The sequence below is a fragment of the Coregonus clupeaformis genome, chromosome 12, assembly GCF_020615455.1.
Source record: "Coregonus clupeaformis isolate EN_2021a chromosome 12, ASM2061545v1, whole genome shotgun sequence".
NCBI classification, from domain to species: Eukaryota; Metazoa; Chordata; class Actinopteri; order Salmoniformes; family Salmonidae; genus Coregonus; species Coregonus clupeaformis.
In genome coordinates this window covers 49367146-49391707 of record NC_059203.1, presented here as the reverse complement: position 1 = coordinate 49391707, position 24562 = coordinate 49367146, and the positions used below count along the sequence as shown (strand labels likewise).

General features: G+C 44.6%; 1 protein-coding gene across 8 annotated transcripts in view; it reads left to right on the top strand.

The window, feature by feature from the left end:
* Nucleotides 1-24562, top strand: part of LOC121578355 (neuron navigator 1) — a 128963-nt gene that overhangs the window by 80320 nt on the left and 24081 nt on the right. For 4 of the 8 annotated variants that reach the window (XM_045223909.1, XM_045223908.1, XM_045223911.1 and 1 more), the window contains 9 exons: nt 5273-5582; nt 9391-10183; nt 10586-11029; nt 11314-11364; nt 11474-11634; nt 14906-15094; nt 15803-15855; nt 19888-19911; nt 20342-20419. In XM_045223909.1, coding sequence (XP_045079844.1) covers nt 5273-5582; nt 9391-10183; nt 10586-11029; nt 11314-11364; nt 11474-11634; nt 14906-15094; nt 15803-15855; nt 19888-19911; nt 20342-20419 — 2103 coding nt within the window. The remainder of the gene's footprint in view (nt 1-5272; nt 5583-9390; nt 10184-10585; nt 11030-11313; nt 11365-11473; nt 11635-14905; nt 15095-15802; nt 15856-19887; nt 19912-20341; nt 20420-24562) is intronic. The other 4 variants (XM_045223914.1, XM_045223912.1, XM_045223910.1 and 1 more) reach the window with 2 other exon arrangements.

Genomic DNA, 24562 nt, shown 5'->3' with positions numbered 1-24562 from the left:
GAGGGGCAGATTCCGGGTCGAGAGCCAGACCCGATCACCCGGTACGAAGACCGGGGCCTCACTGCGGTGGTGGTCAGCGTTGGCCTTCTGACGACGCACGGCACGTTGGAGGTGGACGTGGGCAGCGTCCAACGTCTCCTCCGCACACCGAAACCAGTCATCCACTGCAGGAGCCTCGGTCTGGCTCTGGTGCCACGGTGCCAGAACCGGTTGGTAACCTAAAACACATTGGAATGGTGTTAGGTTAGTGGAGGAGTGACGGAGAGAGTTCTGGGCATATTCGGCCCATGGCAAGAACACCGACCACTCCTCCGGCCGGTCCTGGCAGTAGGACGGCAGGAACCTACCCACATCCTGATTCACCTGTTCCACCTGCCCATTAGACTCGGGGAGGAAACCAGAGGTCAGGCTGACCGAGACCCCCAGACATTCCATGAATGCCTTCCAGACCTTGGATGTGAACTCTGGACCTCGGTCAGACACTATATCCTCTGGTACCCTGTAGTGCCGGAAGACGTGTGTAAACAGGGCCTTCCACAGTTTGCAGGGCCATGGGGAGACTGGGCAGAAGAAGGAGGCAGCAGGCCTTGGAAAAGCGGTACACAATGACCAGGATGGTGGTGTTACCTTGGGAGAGGGGAAGATCAGTCAGGAAATCAACACTCAGATGAGACCATGGTCGTTGTGGAACTGGTAAAGGTTGTAACTTACCCGCTGGGAGGTGCCTAGGTGCCTTACTCTGGGCGCACACTGAGCAGGAGGAGACATACACCCTCACGTCCTTAGCCAAGGTAGGCCACCAGTACTTTCCAGTCAGGCAGCACACTGTACGACCGATAGATCAGATGATCACGGATAAGAGCAGGCACGTACTGCAGCCCAGCTGGACACTGAGGTGGAGATGGCTCTGTGCGTAACGCCTACTCTATATCCGCGTCCATCGCCCATACTACCTGCGCCACAATGCAGGAGGCCGGGAGTATGGGGGTGTTGTCTCTGGGCCTCTCCTCTGTGTCATACAGCCGTAACAATGCGTCTGCCTTCACGTTCTTCGTACCCGGGATGTATGATCGTGTGAAATCAAACCGGGTGAAGAATAGGGCCCACCTGGCCTGGCGAGGATTCAGCCTCCTCGCTGCCCGGATGTACACCAGGTTACGGTGGTCCGTCCAGACGAGGAAAGGGTGTTTCGCCCCTTCGAGCCAATGCCTCCACACGGTCAGGGCTCAGACAACAGCCAACAGCTCCTGATCACCAACGTCGTAGTTCTGCTCCGCCGGGCTGAGCTTCTTAGAGAAGAAGGCACAGGGGTGGAGCTTGGGTGGCGTGCCCGAGCGTTTAGATAGGACAGCGCCTATCCCTACCTCGGACGCATCCACCTCCACTACGAACGGTAGTGATGGATCAGGGTGGGCCAGTACCGGGGCTGAGGTGAACAGACCCCTCAGGTTACTGAAGGCCCTGTCTGCCTCAGCAGACCAGCGGAGCCGGGACGGCCCACCCTTCAACAGAGATGTAATGGGAGCTGCGACCTTGCCAAAGCCTCGGATAAACCTCTGATAGTAGTTGGCGAAGCCAAGAAAGCGCTGCACCTCGGCCAATTACGCACGGCTGAAATGTGATCTCCCTCCATCTCCCACCTGAGGTGGTAATGCGGTATCCGAGGAAGGAGACAGGCCGCTGGAAAAACATACACTTCTCTGCCTTGGCATAAAGGTCATTTTCCAACAGTCGGGCCAGCACTTTGCGAACCAGGGACACATGCTCGGTGCACGTAGCGGAATATACCAGAATGTCATCGATGTAGACCACTACACCACGACCAAGCATGTCCCGAAACACCTCGTTCACAAAGGACTGGAAGACGGATGGAGCATTAATCAAACCGTAGGGCATCACCAGGTATTCATAATGCCCCGAGGTTGTGCTGAATGCTGTCTTCCACTCATCCCCCTCTCGGATACAAACCAGGTTGTACGCACTCTGATATCTAATTTGGTGCAGAAGCGCACCCCATGCATTGACTCGATCACAGAAGGAATGAGGGGGAGAGGATAACTCAATCTTATTGTCTCCTTGTTCAGTAGTCGATAATCAATGCAAGGGCGCAGACCGCTGTCTTTCTTCTTCACAAAAAAGAAACTTGAGGAGGCGGGACGTATATACCCCTGGCGCAGGGATTCGGTGACGTATGTTTCCATAACCTCCGTTTCAGCCTGTGACAGGGAGGTTCCTGGGAGGCACAGCGTCTACCTGCAGATTTATCGCGCAATCCCCCGCCCGACAAGGTGGTAACTTCGTCACCTGCATTTTTTTGGGTCTCCCGGACGCGGCCGGCTACGACAGAGTCTGGATTCGAACCAGGATCTCTAGTGGCACAGATAGCACTGCGATGCAGTGCCTTAGACCACTGCGCCACTCGGGAAGTTACAATGTCCTTCTTCGTAGTTGTCTGTTTACTTTCATTCATTCTGGAAGTGGTCTTCTGAGGACGACTAATCAGCCGTGTTAATGATCCTTTTTGGGGTGATGAGAGCAGTGTAATAGACGATGGTTTGAAGAGAGGAAAAGGATGGTCCCACTTAAATTCACCTTCTTAGATACAGTACTTAGAACAGCTACTCAGCCGTAACATTGATCGTTAGTGGAGGCAACTTTGTCGTCTTCACTTCGTGTTGATCTTCAGGGTCGGAACCAATATGGACAAAAGCTGCAGCTGGAGGTCCGTCTAGTCTGATCTGATAATTCTTATCTAAATCTTTATGCACTTTGGTAAAGAGGGGCGTTTCCGTCATACTGACATGCTGTCTGAGCTCCCTTGGGCGTGGCTAGTTACGAGGCAAAAGTATTATTATCACTATGATTTTGTTAGAAAGCTAAAATCACATTCCTATCTTCACGAAAACATTGTCTTCCTCCTTGATATTTTCTACCCAAGGTAAAGGATGTAAGCCTGATATCCACAGTGTAAAAGCTCTTCAAGTCACAATGTTTTCATTATAACGCCTTTATAAAATTCTGAATGTCATCACAAAATATACATACATTTTCCATATTCCATTTCTCATCATTCCCAATGTTTGGATGTTGAAATATATTGTCCCAATGTTCATTGTTGGATGTTGATGTTTTTGGGCAGCAAAAGTCTCTGAAACAAAGGACATTCCTTTCACCATACTAGGATGCCAGAGATAGATTCTCCTATCTCTAATTTATGGCAGTATTAAGGTGTCAAGACCGGCGCAGTGGGTTAGAGGGTCTGGTTGTTGTCGGCCATTTGCCAAGCTGATGTGAGGCCTTTGATCCTCACCCAAGGAGAGTCATGACAATGTGTTATTGTGCACCACTGAAAGTTGTTTACAGCAATGGGCTGCCCCATTACCCACTCATTTGAAATCAAAGTGATGTTTAAATTTTTATTTAACACTGCAACATCATTCATCCAACTTATAGTTGGTGGAAATCTGAACTAGATTTAAAGTCAATTTTGTAGATAGTTACCCACTTTTGGTAGGTGACCTCTCAGGGGAATAAACAGTCACTGATATCGCTTCATAAGGCACTTCAAATAGCCCTTTAGTAACCACTTCACTAACCCTCACACCACAAATGATAAATGCAAACTTTCAGTAATCAATTACGTTTTGAGAATACAGTACATATCTTATTCTTCATTGGCGTGGTAAGTACAGAGGTTCTCACTCTATCCACAGGTGAAAAATGCTTTTCAGACGGCTTGTCAATTCTGGTGTTACTGTGGCAACACTGCTTCTTTCTTCTGTTCTCCTCCTCGTCCCAGAGAGAGCATATTGATGAAGCATGGGGATTAGTATAGCTGACTGAGCCATCTGTCACTATATCACGTTATGAGGAGCGCTGCCAAGACACACTGTGCCCAATTCTCAAAGCAGTTATATACAGTAGACATACAGTACATTTTCCAGTGTAGCACCTGTCTAGAAAGAGTTTAGTTTTTTTCTGTGATCATATTTTTGGATGATAGCTTACCACAGAATTTCCCTGTCATGGCTTAGTTGGTTTCATGCTGTAGTTACTTGTACACTAAAGCAGTGTCAACCTTGTATTAACAAACACTTCAGGGATGGATTAGGTGAAACAGCATTGTGTCCATGTTGTTTTAATAAATGAGTTTGGTGGTGCTTAACGAAGAGAATAGCTGTGACTCAGTAGTTGTGCCCTACAGGATGGTACTATATTGTTTTGGTCACTCCCAGCCTTGCCCGCTGTGCAGAATATTATCGTAAGGAAAGGTCACAGTGAATAATTCTCAGTTGGTTCTAGTTTAATTGGGCAGTTAATAATGTGCCTACCCTGCATACGATGAAAGAGCAGTACTTATGTTACAGGGTTGCAGCCTGCAAAGAAGCCAGTTATTTTCCCCGCTTAGAAAGAGGAGGGCATTGAAAAACAGCGGTAAAATAGCAGAGGCAAAATGTTGGCATTTGGAACCGAGTAAATCAGCCCAGACTTACCAAGTTTTCATGTAGCACATGTCACCCGAAATGCATGTCACGAAAATGTACTGTAATGTGCCTTGAAAATGTCAAGTCAAAACTCTGATCATCCATGACGCACCAACATTTGTGGGATTCAAGAGAACACATGAGCCATGATGCATCCTTTCTAGTTCAAATTACTACTGGGGTGAAAGTCTCAGTGACTTCAGAAAGATCTCTGGTGTTATACAGAATAGGCTTATCAGTACCTCCCACATGCTCGCCCTGTGGAATGCAGACAGACACAGACGGGACAGCAGAGATTACTGAGCGTAAACTGAGGGTCTTCCACAGATAACAAACACAGTATCACACACACACATAAACCTGGGTGTCTCTCACATGACTCCAAATATTCAATTTCATTTCAGGAAATGTAAAACTTCAAAATAAATAAATAAATGGTACTTTTTAATTCCTAAATCTGAATTTCGATGAATCTTCTTCATTGACTAAACTGACATGGAATTGACTCTAACCGTGTGTTTCCTATTGTGACCCAGTGGAGGCTTCTGAGGGGAGGAGGCTCATAATAATGGCTGGAACGGAGCTAATGGAGTGGCATCAAACACATGGAAACCATGTGTTTGATGTATTTGATACCATTCCACTGATTCCGCTCCAGCCATTACCACGAGCCCGTTCTCCCCAATTAAGGTGCCACTAACCTCCTGTGTTGTGACCATATAAATATAATGAATACTTCCATTTGCAGAGCACTTCATGTTGATGGTTATGTCCCTGTCCTCATGCAGCTCCGCACCGATGCTGAGAAGCGCTCCCTGGTGGAGAGTGGCCTGTCCTGGTACAGCGAGGATGCCAAGGCTGCACGCAAGATGGACGGGAGCAGCTACGAGACGGGGAGCCTCAAAACCGAGACCCCCAGCAAGTGGAGGAAGTCCTCCAGACCCATGGAGGGTGCTAGTGAGGATGCGGGGGTCAAGGGGGAACTGAGGAAGCCCCAGAACCTGGGTCAGCCAGGGAACTTTAAAAAGGGGCGCAACCCTCCTGTGGGCGTGACCTCACCCATTACCCACACCTCTCAGAGCGTCTTGAAAGTGGCAGGTGAGATTGGATCATTTTGTTTTCTCTCTCTCCCTCTCGGACCTACTTCTCACACTCAGACATCCACACATTTCTCTATACATTAAACAAATTTTTTGGGGTCCAGTCCTGTTGAGTTGGAAGTAACTTAGCAGTTTGATGATTAAGTATGCCATCATTATACAACCCCTATTACTAGCCTGTTCAACCTCACTTTCATAACGTCTGAGATCCCCAGAGATTGGAAAGCTGCCGCGGTCATCCCCGTCTTCAAAGGGGGTGACACTCTAGATCCAAACTGTTACAGACCTATATCGATCCTGCCCTGCCTTTAGAACGTTTTTGAAAGCCAAGTTAACAAACAGATCACCGACCATTTCGAATCCCACCGTACCTTCTCCGCTATGCAATCCGGTTTCCGAGCTGGTCATGGGTGCACCTCAGCCACGCTCAAGGTCTTAAACGATATTATAACCTCAATCGATAATAGACAGTACTGTGCAGCCGTCTTCATCGACCTGGCCAAGGCTTTCGACTCTGTCAACCACCGCATTCTTATTGGCAGACTAAATAGCCTTGGTTTCTCAAATGACTGCCTCGCCTGGTTCACCAACTACTTCTCAGATAGAGTTCCATGTGTCAAATCGGAGGACCTGTTGTCTGGACCTATGGCAGTCTCTATGGGGGTGCCACAGGGTTCAATTCTCGGGCCGACTCTTTTCTCTGTGTATATCAATGATGTCCCTTTGCTGCTGGTGACTCTCAGATCCACCTCTACGCAGACGACACCATTTTGTATACATCTGGCCCTTCATTGGACACTGTGTTAACAAACCTCCAAACGAGCTTCAATGCCATACAACACTCCTTCCGTAGCCTCCAACTGCTCTTAAACACTAGTAAAACTAAATGCATGCTCTTCAATCGAACGCTGCTGGCACCCGCACACCCGACTAGTATCACCACTCTCGGCGGGTCTGACCTAGAGTATGTGGACAACTACAAATACCTAGGTGTCTGGTTAGACTGTAAACTATCCTTCCAGACTCACATTAAGCATCTCCAATCCAAAGTTAAATCTAGAATCGGCTTCCTATTTCGCAACAAAGCCTCCTTCACTCATGCAGCCAAACATGCCCTCGTTACTATCCTACCGATCCTTGACTTTGGCGATGTCATTTACAAAATAGCCTCCAACACTCTACTCAGCAAATTGGATGTAGTCTATCACAGTGCCATCCGTTTTGCCACCAAAGCCCCATATACTACCCACCACTGTGACCTGTATGCTCTTGTTGGCTGGTCCTCACTACATATTCGTCGCCAAACCCACTGGCTCCAGGTCATCTATAAATCACTGCTAGGCAAATCCCCGCCTTATCTTAGCTCATTGGTCACCATAGCAACACCCACCCGTAGTAGGCGCTCCAGCAGGTATATCTCACTGGTCATCCCCAAAGCCAACAACTCCTTTGGCCGCCATTCCTTCCAGTTCTCTGCTGCCAATGACTGGAACGAACTGCAAAAATATCTGAAGCTGGAGACTCTTATCTCCCTCACTAACTTTAAGCATCAGTTGTCAGAGCACCTTACCGATCACTGCACCTGTACACAGCCCTTCTGAAATTAGCCCACCCAACTACCTCATCCCCATATTGTTATTTATTTTGCTCATTTGCACCCCAGTATCTCTATTTGCACATCATCTCTTGCACATATATCATTCCAGTGTTAATACTAAATTGTAATTCTTTTGCACTATGGCCTATTTGTTGCCTTACCTCCATAACTTGCTACATTTGCACACACTGTATATATATTTTTCTGTTGTATTTTTGACTTTATGTATTTTTTACCCCATATGTAACTCTGTGTTGTTGTTTTTTATCGCACTGCTTTGCTTTATCTTGGCCAGGTCGCAGTTATAAATGAGAACTTGTTCTCAACTGGCTTACCTGGTTAAATAAAGGCGAAATAAATAAAAAATAAAATAAAAAATATTCCAAGTGAGTGCTATACAGGAAATACTTTAAGGGTTTTTACTTCATGCGTTAATAAAGAGTGTGTTTGTGTTAAAGTAGAAGTATAAATGGCGAGGAAACATGGGGAAGAAACATGAATGTTCACTTGTTTTGCAAGATATCCTTGTCATCCATAACCTCCCCTAAATGGATTCCACATGGAAAATCAAGTCTGTTTGTAGAGTAGCAACAGCCAGCGGATATCTGCTTGATATCAAATGAAATGTAGCAAGGCACTCTGGCTCTCTGTGCCAGTTTGATTGGTAGGTCTACTGTAGTACTGTACAGGAACACTGAGAATACATTATACTGTACAGGAACACTGAGAATACATTATACTGTACAGGAACACTGAGAATACATTATACTGTACATGAACACTGAGAATGCATTATACTGTACAGGAACACTGAGAATACATTATACTGTACAGTGTATTCCATGCAGAACTGGGCTCATCTTTGTGGGTTTCCCTCTTGGTTCATCTTCCTATGTTTCTTGTCAAAAACAAACTGACTTCAGAGGATCACTGTCTGTGAAGCATTTTCGGTTTTTGAACATATTTTCATATTTTTGCTTTACCTTAATTTGAAGACTATGGATATTTCATGAACCTTCATGGGCAGAATCAGTGGAAAAATGAAACTTAAACAGAAACCAACACAGTATAGTGCACAGTGCAGCATGACATTTCAAATGGCCAGTGTGTGTTTGTGAATATCTTTATGAATGGTGTCTTTTAAGACTGGATCTGCTGCTATATGACTGCTGCTATTGAGGCAGCATATCCCCTAAATCAGCTTTTTCTCTGATTCATAGTTTAATTAAATAAATATTTTCAGACTGAGACATAGGAAGAGTGTGCAGTGTAGTGTATTACCTTTTACACAGATTACAATGATGTGTAGTGACTCATCCGTCTGATCTCTGCAGTTAAATTTCCTGACTGATGCAATTTATTGCAATGCCCTCTACCACGTATTTAGCTGATTTAATGTGGCTGATTATAAGGAGGTTCTAAGTGTCCATTATGTTTTTTGGCATCATTCTCTAGGATAAAAATGCAGTCTTGAGATATTCACACACAGAGAGTATTTTGTTTTTACCCCCCCCTATTTACTTCCTTCCTTCCCTACTGAGTAACATGAACTGTTACTTTATGCGCCTGTGATATAAGAGCAATCATTTATGCACTGATGTGTCTGAAAAACATTAAGCATGTCAATTTGAGTAACTTGTCCATTACAAGTTGCCAGAATAATGTCAATGCACAATCCACAGAGTGCCATTAATAAAACGACCAACTTTTCCCTCATTTTGTCCGGTCGCCAAAGTTATTGGGCGTTGCATTTCTTCACGTCTTGGTCAAGGGCCCAGTTTGTCACACAGACCGGTCTCCAATACTTTAGATAGATTTGTGTATCTGTATGTCGGTGACTCGCCCTCTTCATATAAACCATCTGTTAGTAAATACAGATGTTTCTTGCTTGTACGTTGACTCTGCTCTAATAACATGAGTTTATATGCAGCTGCTTTCATGTGACCAAATTTAGCCATTTAGCCATATTGTATGGTTCTGGTCATCGATGACTCCTCTGATTCCAACTGATTTCTCTAATTCATCCAACATTAGTCACAATGATGTCATCCTCATCCAGCCAGTTCACTGATGCTTTCTTTTACTCTTTTGATATTTCTGGGTAGGTTCACATTCAGCTGCACTCATTATCACAGCTTATTAGCCGACAGATAATTACTCTGTAATGTAATCTCATCTAAACTCTATATCTATCTCTCTGTGTCTGCAGCACCAAAGTGTGACCACAAGGTGGTGGACAAGACCAAGATGTCTGTGAAGGCTGCTGGGCTGCAGCGCTCCCGTTCCGACGCCGGGAGAGAACACCTCCCGGAGCACCGGGAACACCGCAAGCCCCCGTCAGGCCTGGTCAAGCCCTCCGCCGGGGCCTCGTTTGGCTACAAGAAGTCCCCAACTACCGGCACTGCCACCGTCATGACAGCAGGGGGCAGCACCATCTCTAGTGGCTCTGCCACCGTGGGCAAGATGCCCAAGTCCTCTGGCATCCCTGTGAAGCCGATGGGTGTAGGAGGGGGAGGAAGAGGGGGGCATAAGAACAGCTTTGACGCCACAGGCAGTGAGGAGGGGGGCTTTCTGGGGCCCAACGCACGTAACAGCCTCCAGTACCGCAGCCTGCCGCGCCCTGCCAAGTCCAGCACCCTCAGCCTGATCGGCCGCCCTGGGTCGGCCCGGCCCGCCAGCAGCAGCATCGACTCCAGCCTGCTGAGCCTGAAGCCTGTCTCCATGGCCTGCCCTGGCCCCAAGGGGAAAGAGCCCGTCAGTGGAAGCACTAAGGGGGTCAGTCGAGGCGGGAGCACAGGCCCTGTCAACCAGACAGACCGGGAGAAGGAGAAGGAGAGAGCTAAGGCCAAGGCAGTGGCGTCTGATATGGACTCCCTGTGTGGCTCCCTGAAAATGGAAGACTGTCAGGGGGATTCTACTGGGGAGGCCAGCACCAAACTGCAGGGACTTCGGAGGGCCAGTAGCAGCAAATACCCCGAGCTCTCCTCGCCCACCACTCAGAGGTAAATTCACCATCATGATACATTCTCACACTGTTAAAGTCCTACAGTACGTTAAATGGTTCAACTTTTAGTAACAGTACTCCTTTTGCTGTGGTATGGTGTTTCTAGAATCAGCTATGTAGTCATGTGTTAGTATTGACTCAGTTTGCTCAGCTGAATGTTCTAAGACATTTTATGAAGAGTTGCAGTGTAATGTTTCTTAACCACTTAAACCGCTTAAAATAGACATACGAGAACAACACCGCAAGAAAACAAGTAACTGGCATTTTGTGTGCTGTGTTTTGCACTCATGTCTTATTCATGCCAGCCTGAGAACAGGACCAGACCAGTAGGGTTTCTGGAGCCGTCCTGGTGCTGTATGGTGCTGGATCTGACATTCTGTGTCTCGTGTCTAATTCATAGGATGCTGAGCTGCAAGTCTCTGGGTCGGCCACCCAGCCTTGCCCACCTGGACAAGGTCAACTCCAACAGCCTGGATTCGTGTGTGACCATCCAGGACCTCCCTCCCAAAGTGCCCCCCTACTCTAAGCTCCAGGACCTGGCCGGGTCCGGGTCACGCAGCCCGGCCCCCCGGGGCCTCACCCCTAGCCCAGCCCCCGTCCTGCACTTGGACTCCCCCAGCTGCTACCCCAGCCAGACCCTGTCCCTGGGGGGCTCTCCACTGCTGTACCCCAAACTGTCTGGCCTGCACCGTAGCATGGAGTCCCTGCCCCTCACCATGAGTGTTCCTCCCAGTGGAGGATATATCCGGGCAGAGTCCCGAGACAGGGACAGCGATAGGGAGGAGATGAGGGGCACAGGGACCTGGGGTGCTGGGAGCAGGACCTCCCTCAATCTCCCAGATAGGTGGGTCTCGACAGGAGTAACACCACGATGATGGGGTGGCATGGGTTGGGTAACCCTGTGCTTGTGGGGGGTGTCTTCACCAGTCTCACTAACGCAGCAGTCAGTATCTGTATGTAGCAACGTAGAATGATCAAACTATGCTACCTTATTTCTACTGCAACTGAGATATTATTAATAGCAAGAGGTTCTGTGATTGAACCAAAAAAAATCTACAGGTTTAACACTGGTTGATCATGGATTGTTTGATAGCAGAAAAGGTCATCTTTGTTTTCTTTCTCTACCAGTTTGCAAACAGACAGGAACACCTTACCTAAGAAAGGATTAGGGTATGTCAAGTAAGTTTCTCATAGTTTCCCGCCACATTTGCTTAATCAAATGATGTAGTATCTTAATCGTCCTAGGCGCATGTTTAATTGTTGCTCTCCTCTCCATGTCCTGCTCCAGTCGCTACAGCTCTGGTCCGTCTGAGGGTCAGTCGGAGGGGAAGGAGAGGCGTCACTCCCACACTGCAGTGAGCCTGACGGAGAGCGAGAGCCCCCCTCAGCTGCCATCGCCCACCCACATGCCACACCTCTCCTCTGGCAAGGCCGTCCTCACTAACGTCGGTGAGTCTCAGTCTACTTTTCGTCCATCTACTGTCCTCCAGCTCCAATGACTGACTGACAAACTCTGTCTAACTCTAAACTCTCATTTCGAAAGAAAATCTATTTATTTTGTCCATTAAAATAACATCAAATTGATCAGAAATACAGTGTAGACATTTTTAATATTGTAAATGGCTATTGTAGACTCCGGGATGCTGACCTTCTAGGCAGAGTTGCAAAGAAAAAGCCATATCTCAGACTTGCCAGTAAAAACAAAAGATTAAGATGGGCAGTCTGAGATATACAGTTGAAGTCGGAAGTTTACATACACCTTAGCCAAATACAACGAAACTCATTTATTCACAATTCCTGACATTTAATCATAGTAAAAATTCCCTGTCTTAGGTCAGTTAGGATCACCACTTTATTTTAAGAATGTGAAATGTCAGAATAATAGTAAAGAGAATTAATTATTTCAGCTTTTATATCTTTCACCACATTCCCAGTGGGTCAGAAGTTTACATACACTCAATTATAATTTGGTAGCATTGCCTTTACATTGTTTAACTTGGGTCAAATGTTTCGGGTAGCCTTCCACAAGCTTCCCACAGTAAGTTGGGTGAATTTTGGCCCATTCCTCCTGACAGAGCTGGTGTAACTGAGTCAGGTTTGTAGGCCTCCTTGCTCGCACACGCTTTTTCAGTTCTGCCCACAATTTTTCCTTAGGATTGAGGTAAGGGCTTTGTGATGGCTACTCCAATACCTTGACTTTGTTGTCCTTAAGCCATTTTGCCACAACTTTGGAAGTATGCTTGGGGTCATTGTCCATTTGGAAGACCCATTTGTGACCAAGCATTAACTTCCTGACTGATGTCTTGAGATGTTGCTTCAATATATCCACATATTTTCCTTCCTCATGATGCTATCTATTTTATGAAGTGCACCAGTCCCTCCTGCAGCAAAGCACCCCCACAGCATGATGCTGCCACCCCCGTGCTTCACAGTTGGGATGGTGTTCTACGGCTTGCAAGACCCCCCTTTTTCCTCCAAACATAACGATGGTCATTATGGCAAAACAGTTCTATTTTTGTTTCATCAGACCAGAGGACATTTCTCCAAATAGTACAATCTTTGTCCCCATGTGCAGTTGCAAACCGTACTCTGGCTTTATTATGGCGGTGTTGGAGCAGTGGCTTCTTCCTTGCTGAGCGGCCTTTCAGGTTATGTCGATATAGGACTCGTTTTACTGTGGATATGGATGCTTTTGTACCTGTTTCCTCCAGCATCTTCACAAGGTCCTTTGCTGTTGTTCTGGGATTGATTTGCACTTTTCACACCAAAGTACGTTCATCTCTAGGAGACAGAACGTGTCTCCTTCCCGAGTGGTATGATGGCTGCGTGGTCCCATGGTGTTTATACTTGCGTACTATTGTTTGTACAGATGAACGTGATACCTTCAGGCGTTTGAAAATTGCTCCCAAGGATGAACCAGACCTTTGGAGGTCTACAATTCTTTTTCTGTGGTCTTGGCTGATTTCTTTAGATTTTCCCATGATGTCAAGCAAAGAACCAATGAGTTTGAAAGTAGGCCTTGAAATACATCCACAGGTACACCTCCAATTGACTCAAATTATGTCAATTAGCCTATCAGAAGCTTCTAAAGCCATGACATCATTTTCTGGAAATTTCCAAGTTGTTTAAAGGCACAGTAAACTTCTGACCCACTGGAATTGTGATACAGTGAATTATAAGTGAAATAATCTGTCTGTAAACAATTGTTGGAAAAATTACTTGTGTCATGCACAAAGTAGATGTCCTAACCGACTTGCCAAAACTATAGTTTGTTAACAAGAAATTTGTGGAGTGGTTGAAAAATGAGTTTTAATGACTCCAACCTAAGTGTATGTAGACTTCCAACTTCAACTGTATGTACACTACATGACCAAAAGTATGTGGACACCTGCTCGTCTAACATCTCATTCCAAAACCCTTTACTGCCGCTCTTCTGGGAAGGGTTTCCACTGCTGCAGGGGCTTGCTTCCATTCAGCCACAAGAGCATTAGTTAGGTCGGGTATTGATGTTTGGCGATTAGGCTGGCTCGCAGTCGACATACCAATTCAGCCCATAGGTGTTCGATGGAGTTAAGGTCAGGGCTCTGTGCAGGCCAGTCAAGTTGTTCCACACCGATCACAACAAACCATTTCTGTATGGACCTCGCTTTGTGCACGGGGGCATTGTCATGCTGAAACAGGAAAGGGCCTTCCCCAAACTGTTGCTACAAAGTTGAAAGCACACAATCGTCTAGAATGTCATGCTGTAGCGTTAAGATTTCCCTCCATCAAACTTTACAGTTGGCACTATGCATTGGGGCAGGTAGCGTTCTCCTGGCATCCGCCAAACCCAGATTCGTCCGTCGGACTGCCAGATGGTGAAGCGTGATTAATCTCTCCAGAGAACGCGTTTCCACTGCTTCAGAGTCCAATGGCAGCGAGCTTAACACCACTTCAGCCAACGCTTGGCATTGCGCATGGTGATCTTAGTCTTATGTGCAGCTGCTCGGCCATGGAAACCCATTTTTGAACCTCCCGATGAACAGTTATTGTGCTGACGTTGTTTCCAGGGGCAGTTTGGAACTCGGTAGTGAGTGTTGCAACCGAGGACAGACGATTTTTACTCGCCAATCCCGTTCTGTGAGCTTGTGTGGCCTACCACTTTGCGGCTGAGCCGTTGTTGCTCCTAAATGTTTCCACTTCACAATAACAGCACTTACAGTTGACCGGAGGAGCTCTAGCAGGGAAGACATTTGACGAACTGACTTGTTGTATAAAAGTATGTGGACACCCCTTCAAATTGTGGATTCGGCTATTTCAGCCACACCCGTTGCTGACAGGTGTATAAAATTGAGCACACAGCCATGCAATCTCCAAAGACAAATAATGGCACTGCTAGAGCTGCCCCGGTCAACTGTATGTGCTGTTATTGTGAAGTGGAAACATCTATGAGCAACAATGGCTCAGCCGCAAAGCAGTATGCCACACAAGTTAACAGAAAGGGATCGCGAGTGCTGAAGCGCGTAACGTGTAAAAATCGTCTGTCCTATATTGTATATATCATGTTGACTGTTGTGGACCCTGAGTGTCTCTTTATACTGAGTCACCAGGGTTGTTTGTGTGTGTGTGCGCACGTGTGCATGCAGGTATGTGTGAGTGCGTGAGTATGTGGTGTAGTTACATGCCTCATTGTACTGTGTCAGTCTGCCTCTTACCCATCCCAACCTTCCTGTCTTCCAAGTTGCCCCCATCCCGAGCGGTGCCCCCAGGATAACCCGCTCCAACAGTATCCCCACCAATGACGCGGCCTTCGACCTATACGGCTCCTCTCCACTGGGCAGCAGCGTGTCACTGGCCGACCGGCCCAAGAGCATGATGCGCTCTGGATCCTTCCGCGAGCCCGGGGATGACTGTGAGACAGCTAGCACATGTAAGATACCTGTATACAGATATATCATTCCTTTCTTATGGCTAGCCACTATGGCTCCATTTCTAAGGCTAGCCCCTTTTGGGTTGTCATTCTACTACTGGGGCCCTCAGTTGATAAAGGTCAACTCAGGAAATGAATTGAAATTCCAATTGCCATTTGAGTGAGTGTGTTGAGTTTTTATGACTTGGAATTTCTATTTTTCTTTACTCCCTGAATATATTTGAGGGAAACTGAACATTCCCCTGATGTTGCAGACCCAGGGCTAGACAACCCTTGAATATAGTAGTGTCCTTGAGGCTGTGTTCCTTGTACAGAGAGAGGGAGAGGGAGGGAGCGGGTGAGGCAGTGAGCGAGAGAAATTGAGTGCCTCCATGTTAGAGTTATGTGAAGGTATAATGAGGTGACCCGGTTTGTCTCTATCACTTCTCTGAAGTCATTTATCTCTTCTTCAACGTTGTCTGCGTTGGATTATGCTGTATGTTGTTTTCTATGAGGTACTTATATACTGCCACAAGTAAACTGTAATTTATACCTTGTTGTAAATCTATACACACACAGTAGCAGATTTATTGGATACAACGTTGTGTTTAAAAATCTGAACAATGATAGATGAGTGATATTGTTAGCATATTCTGTGAGGTATGGAGATGGCATATTTCAGTACTAAACCATGTTATGTATTATTCTCTCTTTTTCTACCTCTTTTAGTCCATGGCTCTGTCCTGTCCTTGGCATCCAACGCTTCATCAAACTATTCCTCTGTGAGTAATATCATTATTTAATAATACAGAAATAGTTATTGTGCTCAGCTGTTGTGTGCCCACAGGGCGTACTTTCATGATTATAACTGTTGGACCCTTCACAATGACATGACTGTGTGTGATACAACCAGAACAGTACCAGGCCTGGCCAGCCAACTGTACAAATACAGCCATGTACAGTAGTTTTGTGAGGTGAGATGTTGCCACTGAGGCGTTCCAGAGCTCAAACCTTGTTCAAAGACAACCTTTTACCTCAGAACATTGGGTTTTCTCACCTTTTCCAAATTTGCCCATTGTTAACATACAGGTAACTGCCAAAATAAAGGAAACACTTCAGTAAATGAGGGATACAAAGTATATTGAAAGCAGGTGCTTCCACATGGGTGTGGTTCCTGAGTTAATTAAGCAATTAACATCCCATCATGCTTAGGGTCATTATTTGGGCTACCATGTCTAGAAGGCGAGATCTCAGTGACTTTGAAAGAGGGGTCTCAAAGGACCATAGCAGGTTTAAAGGGTGTGTGTGCATGTGTGTGTGTGTGTGTGTGTGTCTCAGTCACCAGATCTCAACCCAATTGAACACTTATGCGAGATTCTGGAGCGGCGCCTGAGACAGAGTTTTCCACCATCATCAACAAACACAAAATTATAGAATTTCAAGTGGAAGAATGGTGTCGCATCCCTCCAATATGCTGCGTTTACACAGGCAGCCTAATTCTGATATTTTTACCACTAATTGGTCTTTTGACCAATCACATCAGGGGCTGTATTTTAACAAACCTAACGCAATGGTAAATCTTATGTGCTGGCGGTAGTGCTATAGGTTCGGGGGGGTGTCAGAAATATTTGTGCTATTTTCTCAACCAGAATTATGGGCCCAGCAGCTGGTGGTGGCTTGAAAAGGCTGGGTTTTGACAAATAAACAAGTTGAAGGTATGTTGAGGCTTGACCCCTTACTGGCCAATCAGAACATGCTCCATGGGTAAATATGTTTTACGGTCTTTTATGTATTGCGTTGTCATCAACTCCAATTCGAATGATAGTCCGTTATAGCCTAGTTTGCCTTGTCTGTTATAGCCTAACCCTAACCTTTACCAAACCATTTAAAATGTCAACTTCAATGGGGTAGGGACGTCCCAAGGAACCATTATAGCAAGGACCTTTGTTAAATAGCCTACAGAAACAAAATAACAAAATGTAGGCCTATCCCATATTTGTTTTTGAACAGTAATTGCATGGCTACAATATAGAAATATATTCCAACATAGTATTCGCACTGATATAAGCCTACTGTAAAATGCATTATATCTGAGCCATGGACATGCCATACGTTGTCAATAAGCAAGATTAAATTAACTTTTGCTAACACCTAAAAAGACAGTGAATAATTCTAATCAAATTCGAATAAAACAAACAAATCTTGTTTCAAATGGGAGAATGTCAAAATACAGTTACAGGCACCATAATATCTCCCCGTGGGCATATCATATTTAGGCCTAAGACAACGTAGACAATGGAAGGTTTTACGCACATCCAAACTTTTCACAGGAGCTGGAAAAATATCCAATATATAGAGAAAGGGGGAATGTCCACTCACCGTTACTGCTCCCAAATATATACGTATAGCTATAGCCTACCATCGCCGTTGATATGGCCAGTAGTGACTTTGCCACGTGAAAGGTAAACAAACAGGCAAATATAGCCTACAAATGGATTCAGCACCACGGACAGCTATCAGAATTCCCACGATTTGAAAGTTAGGTCCAACAGAGGAAAGTGGAAAATGCATTTTTTAACAAAATGATCAATAAAAAACAATAAGCAGTCTTTTTAAATAACTTGATGTTCCTAAACAGGCTTCCTACAGTCACTGACACCTTTCATGCCAGATTGTGTCCAATGTCCAATATAAATAAAACTTATGGAGTGAACGTTATTTATAATAAGGGTCACATGGAGAAAATCGGACCTTTCTGAAACAAAAATGGATGGCCCTCCCTTCAGCAAAGTATATTTTACCTAAACCCTCCATGAACGCTTGAAAAAATTAAAGTGACCCTCTCCTATACCCAAAATAATAATTAAAACAAAGTGGATAGCAGAGAACATGTCTACATTTTACCCTCACTTCTTGGACAGATGCAGTTTTTAGAAACTGTTCTTCGTCCTGTAAGCATTACATGGCAACGCAGGAATTTTGATAGCGCATAGGGCTGCGGGCCAGAAGGTTGTGGGTTCGCAGACCACTGTGGGCAAGAGTAGGGATGGAAAGATATCCTTCATAGTAAAAGCGTTGCATGAATCAATCATCGTATTTGCAGGTCCAAGACAAAAATGGCCTCATAAACATTTCATGCAATTCTGCGTCATTTTGCATGTTAGCAGAATCTTTTTTAATATCACACAAATTACCAAAATTACAGGCTAAGAATGAACAAAGAGATATGCGATGTTATCATAATTCTTCAATGCCAAATCAGTGTGTCTTGTTTACAATGAAACTGTCCCGATTTCCAAATAGCAAGTCTATTTTTTGTCTCCTCAGCTATAAAGGGTGGCGGTCAGACTCTGAATGTCAAAGAAACTAAACAATGATATCCCCATATGCATCAGAGTTACGTATTTTCCGGCTATTTTACAGCTTGTTTCTAGCATAAATCATCACGGACCAAAGCACTGTTATAGATCACTTTATATCATTGGAACCATTTTATTTTCTTCTAAATCTTAAGCTAACACTTGGTAGACCTGTCCTTTTTGCCATTTTCTTTAATACATGGTAGGCCTATGGCATACCCTCTCATACCCCCTCAATTCGAGTCTTGGTTTTAACTTAACAGCCCTTCACTGACACGGAGGTAGGCTATTTAAAGAGTGCATGGTGGGTGGGGAATTGACTGACAAATCTATGGATGTAGCAGCCTATAGCCTAATTTCGAATGTCAAAGAAATAGGCTCAAACTCATAGCCCCCTTGTTGTTGGTAAAGTCTAATTAAAATTAAGATGGTTGAAATGAATTATGTCTACTCGAATGTGCCTACTTTCAGCACAATGTGCTGTCCATTTCCAATTGATTGTGCCACGGTTGCTGCTTCAAGTTTCAGCACCACAATGTAAGTTACTCGAATCTGGCTTATTTCCATAACTCTGATAAATACACTACCGGTCAAAAGTTTTAGAACACCTACTCATTCAAGGTTCTTTCTTTATTTTTACTATTTTCTACATTGTAGAATAATAGTGAAGACATCAAATCTATGAAATAACACATATGGAATCATGTAGTAACCAAAAAAGTGTTAAACAAATCAAAATATATTTTATATTTGAGATCCTTCAGATAGCCACCCTCTGCCTTGATGACAGCTTTGCACACTCTTGGCATTCTCTCAACCAGCTTTTCCAACAGTCTTGAAGGAGTTCCCACATATGCTGAGCACTTGTTATCGCCCACCGAAAATAGATCCCCAGATCTTATCTCATCAGATCTTTTTCAGAGCTGATCTGTTTGGTCAAAAGACCAATTAGTGAAGAAAAAATATCAGAATTGGGCTGCCTGTGTAAACACAGCCTTATAGTTCTAGACACTTTAGAATCTATGCAAATCTACGCATTGAAGCTTTTCCCAACGCCCTATTAAGACACTTTATGTTGGTGATTCCTTTATTTTGGCAGTTACCTGTACTTACCATTTGTTTATCCAGGTCTTTACCATGATGTTTACGTTATATAAAACCTCACCTCTCATGCACTACAAAGTCTCACAAGCTGTGGTTTGACTGCTACTGATACCCATATACAGTATATCCTTATACAGAGTCATTATTTTAGGGTGTATTCTACCCTGCCTTTACCCTGCTGAACGCTTACAAGATGCAGTCTAAATCCACTGCCCTCTATAAACTCAGGATTGTACCTTAGGCCAGAGCTACTGTGAGACTACCACAACCCACCGTAACCTCGACTGCCCCCAAGTTCACTTTATCTGCTTTCTTCTCATTTCTTCTTTCTGTCCTACTATGCTCTCTAAGACTGAGGAGAGGATACAAGGAGAGGTAAGGCTAACATGTTCTGCTCTTCAATCTCCCTTCATCGTCTTCATCTTCCAAATATCATCTAATTCGCTCTCGTCCATCCGTACCGTTCACGTCCATCCATTCAGCAGTGATTCAGGATCAGAATCATTGCTGTTTTCCCCAAACAAATGTAATTCATTTAGCATGTTCAGAGTAACTCGACATGCAGTGATATTGCTGTCCAGCAACCATTGTGTCTCTTGTTTTTCATGAAGTTACTACTTTATATTTTAATCTTCTCCCATCCACATGCTTACTTTGTGTCATGCACCTTACCCAGCCAATACCTCATTCCATGTACTACCATAGAGTGTAAGGTGCTTTGATATGTGGAGAAGTAAATTATAAGGTATGATCTTTGCCTGCTCTGCCTTTCTAAATGACCTTGTTGTTGTCGTCTTCTTCACAGCAAATCCGCAAGCTGAGACGTGAGCTGGAGAACTCCCAGGAAAAAGTGGCCAACCTGACCACCCAGCTGTCTGCCAACGTATGTAGAACAGGCTTCTCACGTTTCAACCTCTGAGCTTCTATAAGGTGGCCAAATTTGTTTCTGCCGTTATCTAGTCTCGAGTCGCTAGGCGCTATGTCTTGCATCGGTATGTAGCCTAAGTCTGGACAAATCAAACTATGGTACTGTATGCTACTCCAATATTGGTGGCTAAATGACAAAGGAGTTGGCTAAAGCATTCTGGCTACCAGACAATCTATATGGCTGACTAATTAACCAACTGACTCACCTTTGTTCTATCACGATTCTATTATGTTCTACCATCATTCTAATATGATTGGTTGTGAGAGACTCTGTTAACAGCAGTCTCACGTACCATGGTAGCAGGATCCATTTGTTCATTTTCAATATAAAAAAACTAATTTCTTTATGTCTGTGTTGGGACATATGATGGATGGAAGTCTATTAAGAGTCATCTAATAATATGAATTAACCTGTCTCTGGGTGCCAGACATTGTGATCAGGTCTTTACCACACAAGCCAACACAAAAACCATGTCAAATTCTGATATTTTTTATAAAGATATTTAAAGCACTTGGATCATCAGGCATTAATTACACTGATGTTGAGGTACGAAAGGAAAGCATGCATAGTGGAGAGGGTGAGATCAGATATGGTGCTGGCTATGATAGATTTATGGCCCTATCTGTGACTTTACTGCCCAGTGTTGAATGCATACAGTACCTTGCAAAAGTATTCATACCCCCTTGGTGTTTTTCCTATTTTGTTGCATTACAACCTGTAATTTAAATGGATTTTTATTTGGATTTCATGTGAAGGACATACACAAAATAGTCCAAATTGGTGAAGTGAAATGAAAAAAGTAACTTGTTTCAAAAAATGTAATAATGGAAAAGTGGTGCGTGCATATGTGCTATGAGGCCCCTAAATAAGATCTTGTGTAACCAACTACCTTCAGAAGTCACATAATTAGTTCAATAAAGTCCACCTGTGTGTAATCTAAGTGTTACATGATCTGTCACATGATCTCAGTATATAGACACATGTTCTGAAAGGCCCCAGAGTCTGCAACACCACTAAGCAAGGGGCACCACCAAGCAAGCGGCACCATGAAGACCAAGGAGCTCTCCAAACCGGTCAGGGACAAAGTTGTGGAGAATAAAACAGTAGATCAGGGTTGGGTTATTAAAAGATATCCGAAACTTTGAACATCCCACGGAGCACCATTAAATCCATTTGTAAAAAAATTTAAAGAATATGGCACCACAACAAACCTGCCAAGAGAGGGCCGCTCACCAAAACTCACAGCCCAGGCAAGGAGGGCATTAATCAGAGAGGCAACAAAGAGACCAAAGATAACCCTGAAGGAGCTGCAAAGCTCCACAGCGGAGATTGGAGTATCTGTCCATAGGACCACTTTAAGCCATGCACTCCACAGAGCTGGGCTTTACGGAAGAGTGGCCAGAAAAAAGCCATTGTTAAAGAAAAAAATAAGCAAACACATTTGGTGTTCGTCAAAAGGCATGTGGGAGACTCTCCAAACATATGGAAGAAGCTACTCTGGTCAGATGAGACTAAAATTGGCCATCAAGGAAAACGCTATGTCTGGCGCAAACCCAACACCTCTCATCACCCTGAGAACACCATCCCCACAGTGAAGCATGGTGGTGGCAGCATCATGCTGTGGGGATGTTCTTCATCGGCAGGGACTGGGAAACTGGTCAGAATTGAAGGAATGATGGATGGCGCTAAATACAGGGTAATTCTTGAGGGAAACCTGTTTCAGTCTTTCAGAGATTTGAGACTGGGACGGAGGTTCTCCTTCCAGCAGGACAATGACCCTAAGCATACTGCTAAAGCAACCCTTGAGTGGTTTAAGGGGAAACATTTAAATGTCTTGGAATGGCCTAGTCAAAGCCCAGCCTTCAATCCAATTGAGATTCTATGGTATGGCTTAAAGATTGCTGTACACCAGCGGAACCCATCCAACTTGAAGGAGCTGGAGCAGTTTTGCCTTGAAGAATGGACAAAAATCCCAGTGGCTAGATGTGCCAACCTTATAGAGACATACACCAAGAGACTTGCAGCTGTAATTGCTGCAAAAGGTGTCTCTACAAAGTATTGAGTTTGGGGGGGTGAATAGTTATGCACGCTCAAGTTTTCTGTTTTTTTTGTCCTGTTTCTTGTTTCACCCCAAAAAATATTTTGCATCTTCAAAGTGGTAGGCATGTTGTGTAAATCAAATGATAAAAACCGACCAAAAATCAATTTTAATTCCAAGTTGTAAGGCAACAAAATAGGAAAAATGCCAAGGGGGGTGAATACTTTTGCAAGCCACTGTAGAAATCTAACTCGCTGACCGAAATCCACTCAATGAAAATTAAGCTAAAACTAAGCTAGTATTGGTTAGAGCTTGGCTCAAGAGTTTTCCCGGTCATGTGACCTCAACAGGAAAGCAATTCTGGCCATTGTTGTAGTTACTAAGCAGACATAACCCTATAGTGTTCTGAATGGGCTAAATGCCCACCTTGGCTTTGGACTTGCCAGCTATGGTTAGCCTACTAGAGGCTGGCTCTGCCCCCCCGCTCCATACCCAGGGAGTGAGTATAGCGATGCTGGTGGAGATTTATGAACCATAGGCACAACATGGTCTCAGGGCAATTGGTATTATTCTGTACGTAAATGTATAGACTCCATATAGTATGATATGTTATGTTACGTTAGGTTACATTGTGAATGGAATAGCAGTCTTACAATATCATATGAATTAGAGGACATATAGTATCATACGTGTTACCCGGTCGTACAATAGCATACGAATTGGATTATGTAATTTATCATACGTCTTGGTGGACGTATAGGATAGGTCTTTCTCTGAAACCAAGTTTCTTGTTGCATCGTAACAACAAAGGAGAATTAAGGGGAGAATTAATGCTGGTGGTTAGGTGAACTATCAACAAAGGTTAGAATAATTTACATGAAAGGTTGGGGGAACTAAAACGACAAAGATTAGGTGAATTTATGTAGCAGATTAGATTAATTGGGTTAAGTTTAGAATAAGGGTTAGGGGAAGGGTTAGCTAAAATGCTACAGTTGTCCCCGACGCGATTCGAACACGCAACCTTTGGATTGCTAGACGGTCATGGATTACACTCTCCCATCCTCCCCAAGCAACCTCCCTACTTTTGTTTCTGTCTAAAGTAACTAGACCATTAGTAGGTATCATATGTCTTGGAGGTGCTCAGAAATACGTAAAGTAAAATCAAATGAAATCAAAAATTATTTGTCACATGCGCCGAATACAACAGGTGTAGTAGACCTTACAGTAAAATGCTTACTTACAAGCCGTTAACCAACAGTGCAGTTTTAAGAAAAATAAGTGTTAAGTAGAAAATAATTATAGAGCAGTAGTTAAATAACAGTAGCGAGGCTGTTAAGAAGCCTTTTGGACCTAGACTTGGTGCTCCGGTACCGCTTGCCGTGTGGTAGCATAGAGAACAGTCTATGACTAGGGTGGCTGGAGTCTTTGGACATTTTTAGGGCCTTCCTCTGACACCGCCTGGTATAGAGGTCCTGGATGGCAGGAAGCTTGGCCCCAATGATGTACTGGGCCGTACACACTACCCTCTGTAGTGCCTTGCGTTTGGAGGCAGAGCAGTTGCCATACCAGGCGGTGATGCAACCAGTCAGGATGCTCTCAATGGTGCAGCTTTTTGAGGATCTGAGGACCCATGCTAAATCATTTCAGTCTCCTGAGGGGGAATAGGCTTTGTCATGCCCTCTTCACGACAGTATGTTTCGTATGGCTCTGAGGCCGGGCCCACAGGGGGTAAACTAGCAACGCTGCACCCCACCACATTATCAAACCTTTCTCTCTCCCCTGTACTGCCACAACCCCTTTTATTCTCTCTGCACTATACCTCCACACCCCATCCGCCCCTCACCCCATCAACCTTTCCTCCCCTCACTGCCCCTGCTCCTCACCTCAGCCTAACAATCCGGCTACTAGATGCTTCATATATTAGATGTGTTACGAGAGTGAGTGACAGAATGCCATGTACTATATGTGTTCATGTTGAAAGAGACATGAAATCTTGGGAGGTGCCTACCAATCCAAAACCAAAACTCTTTTCAGGAACTGCACTTGATGACTATATTGCA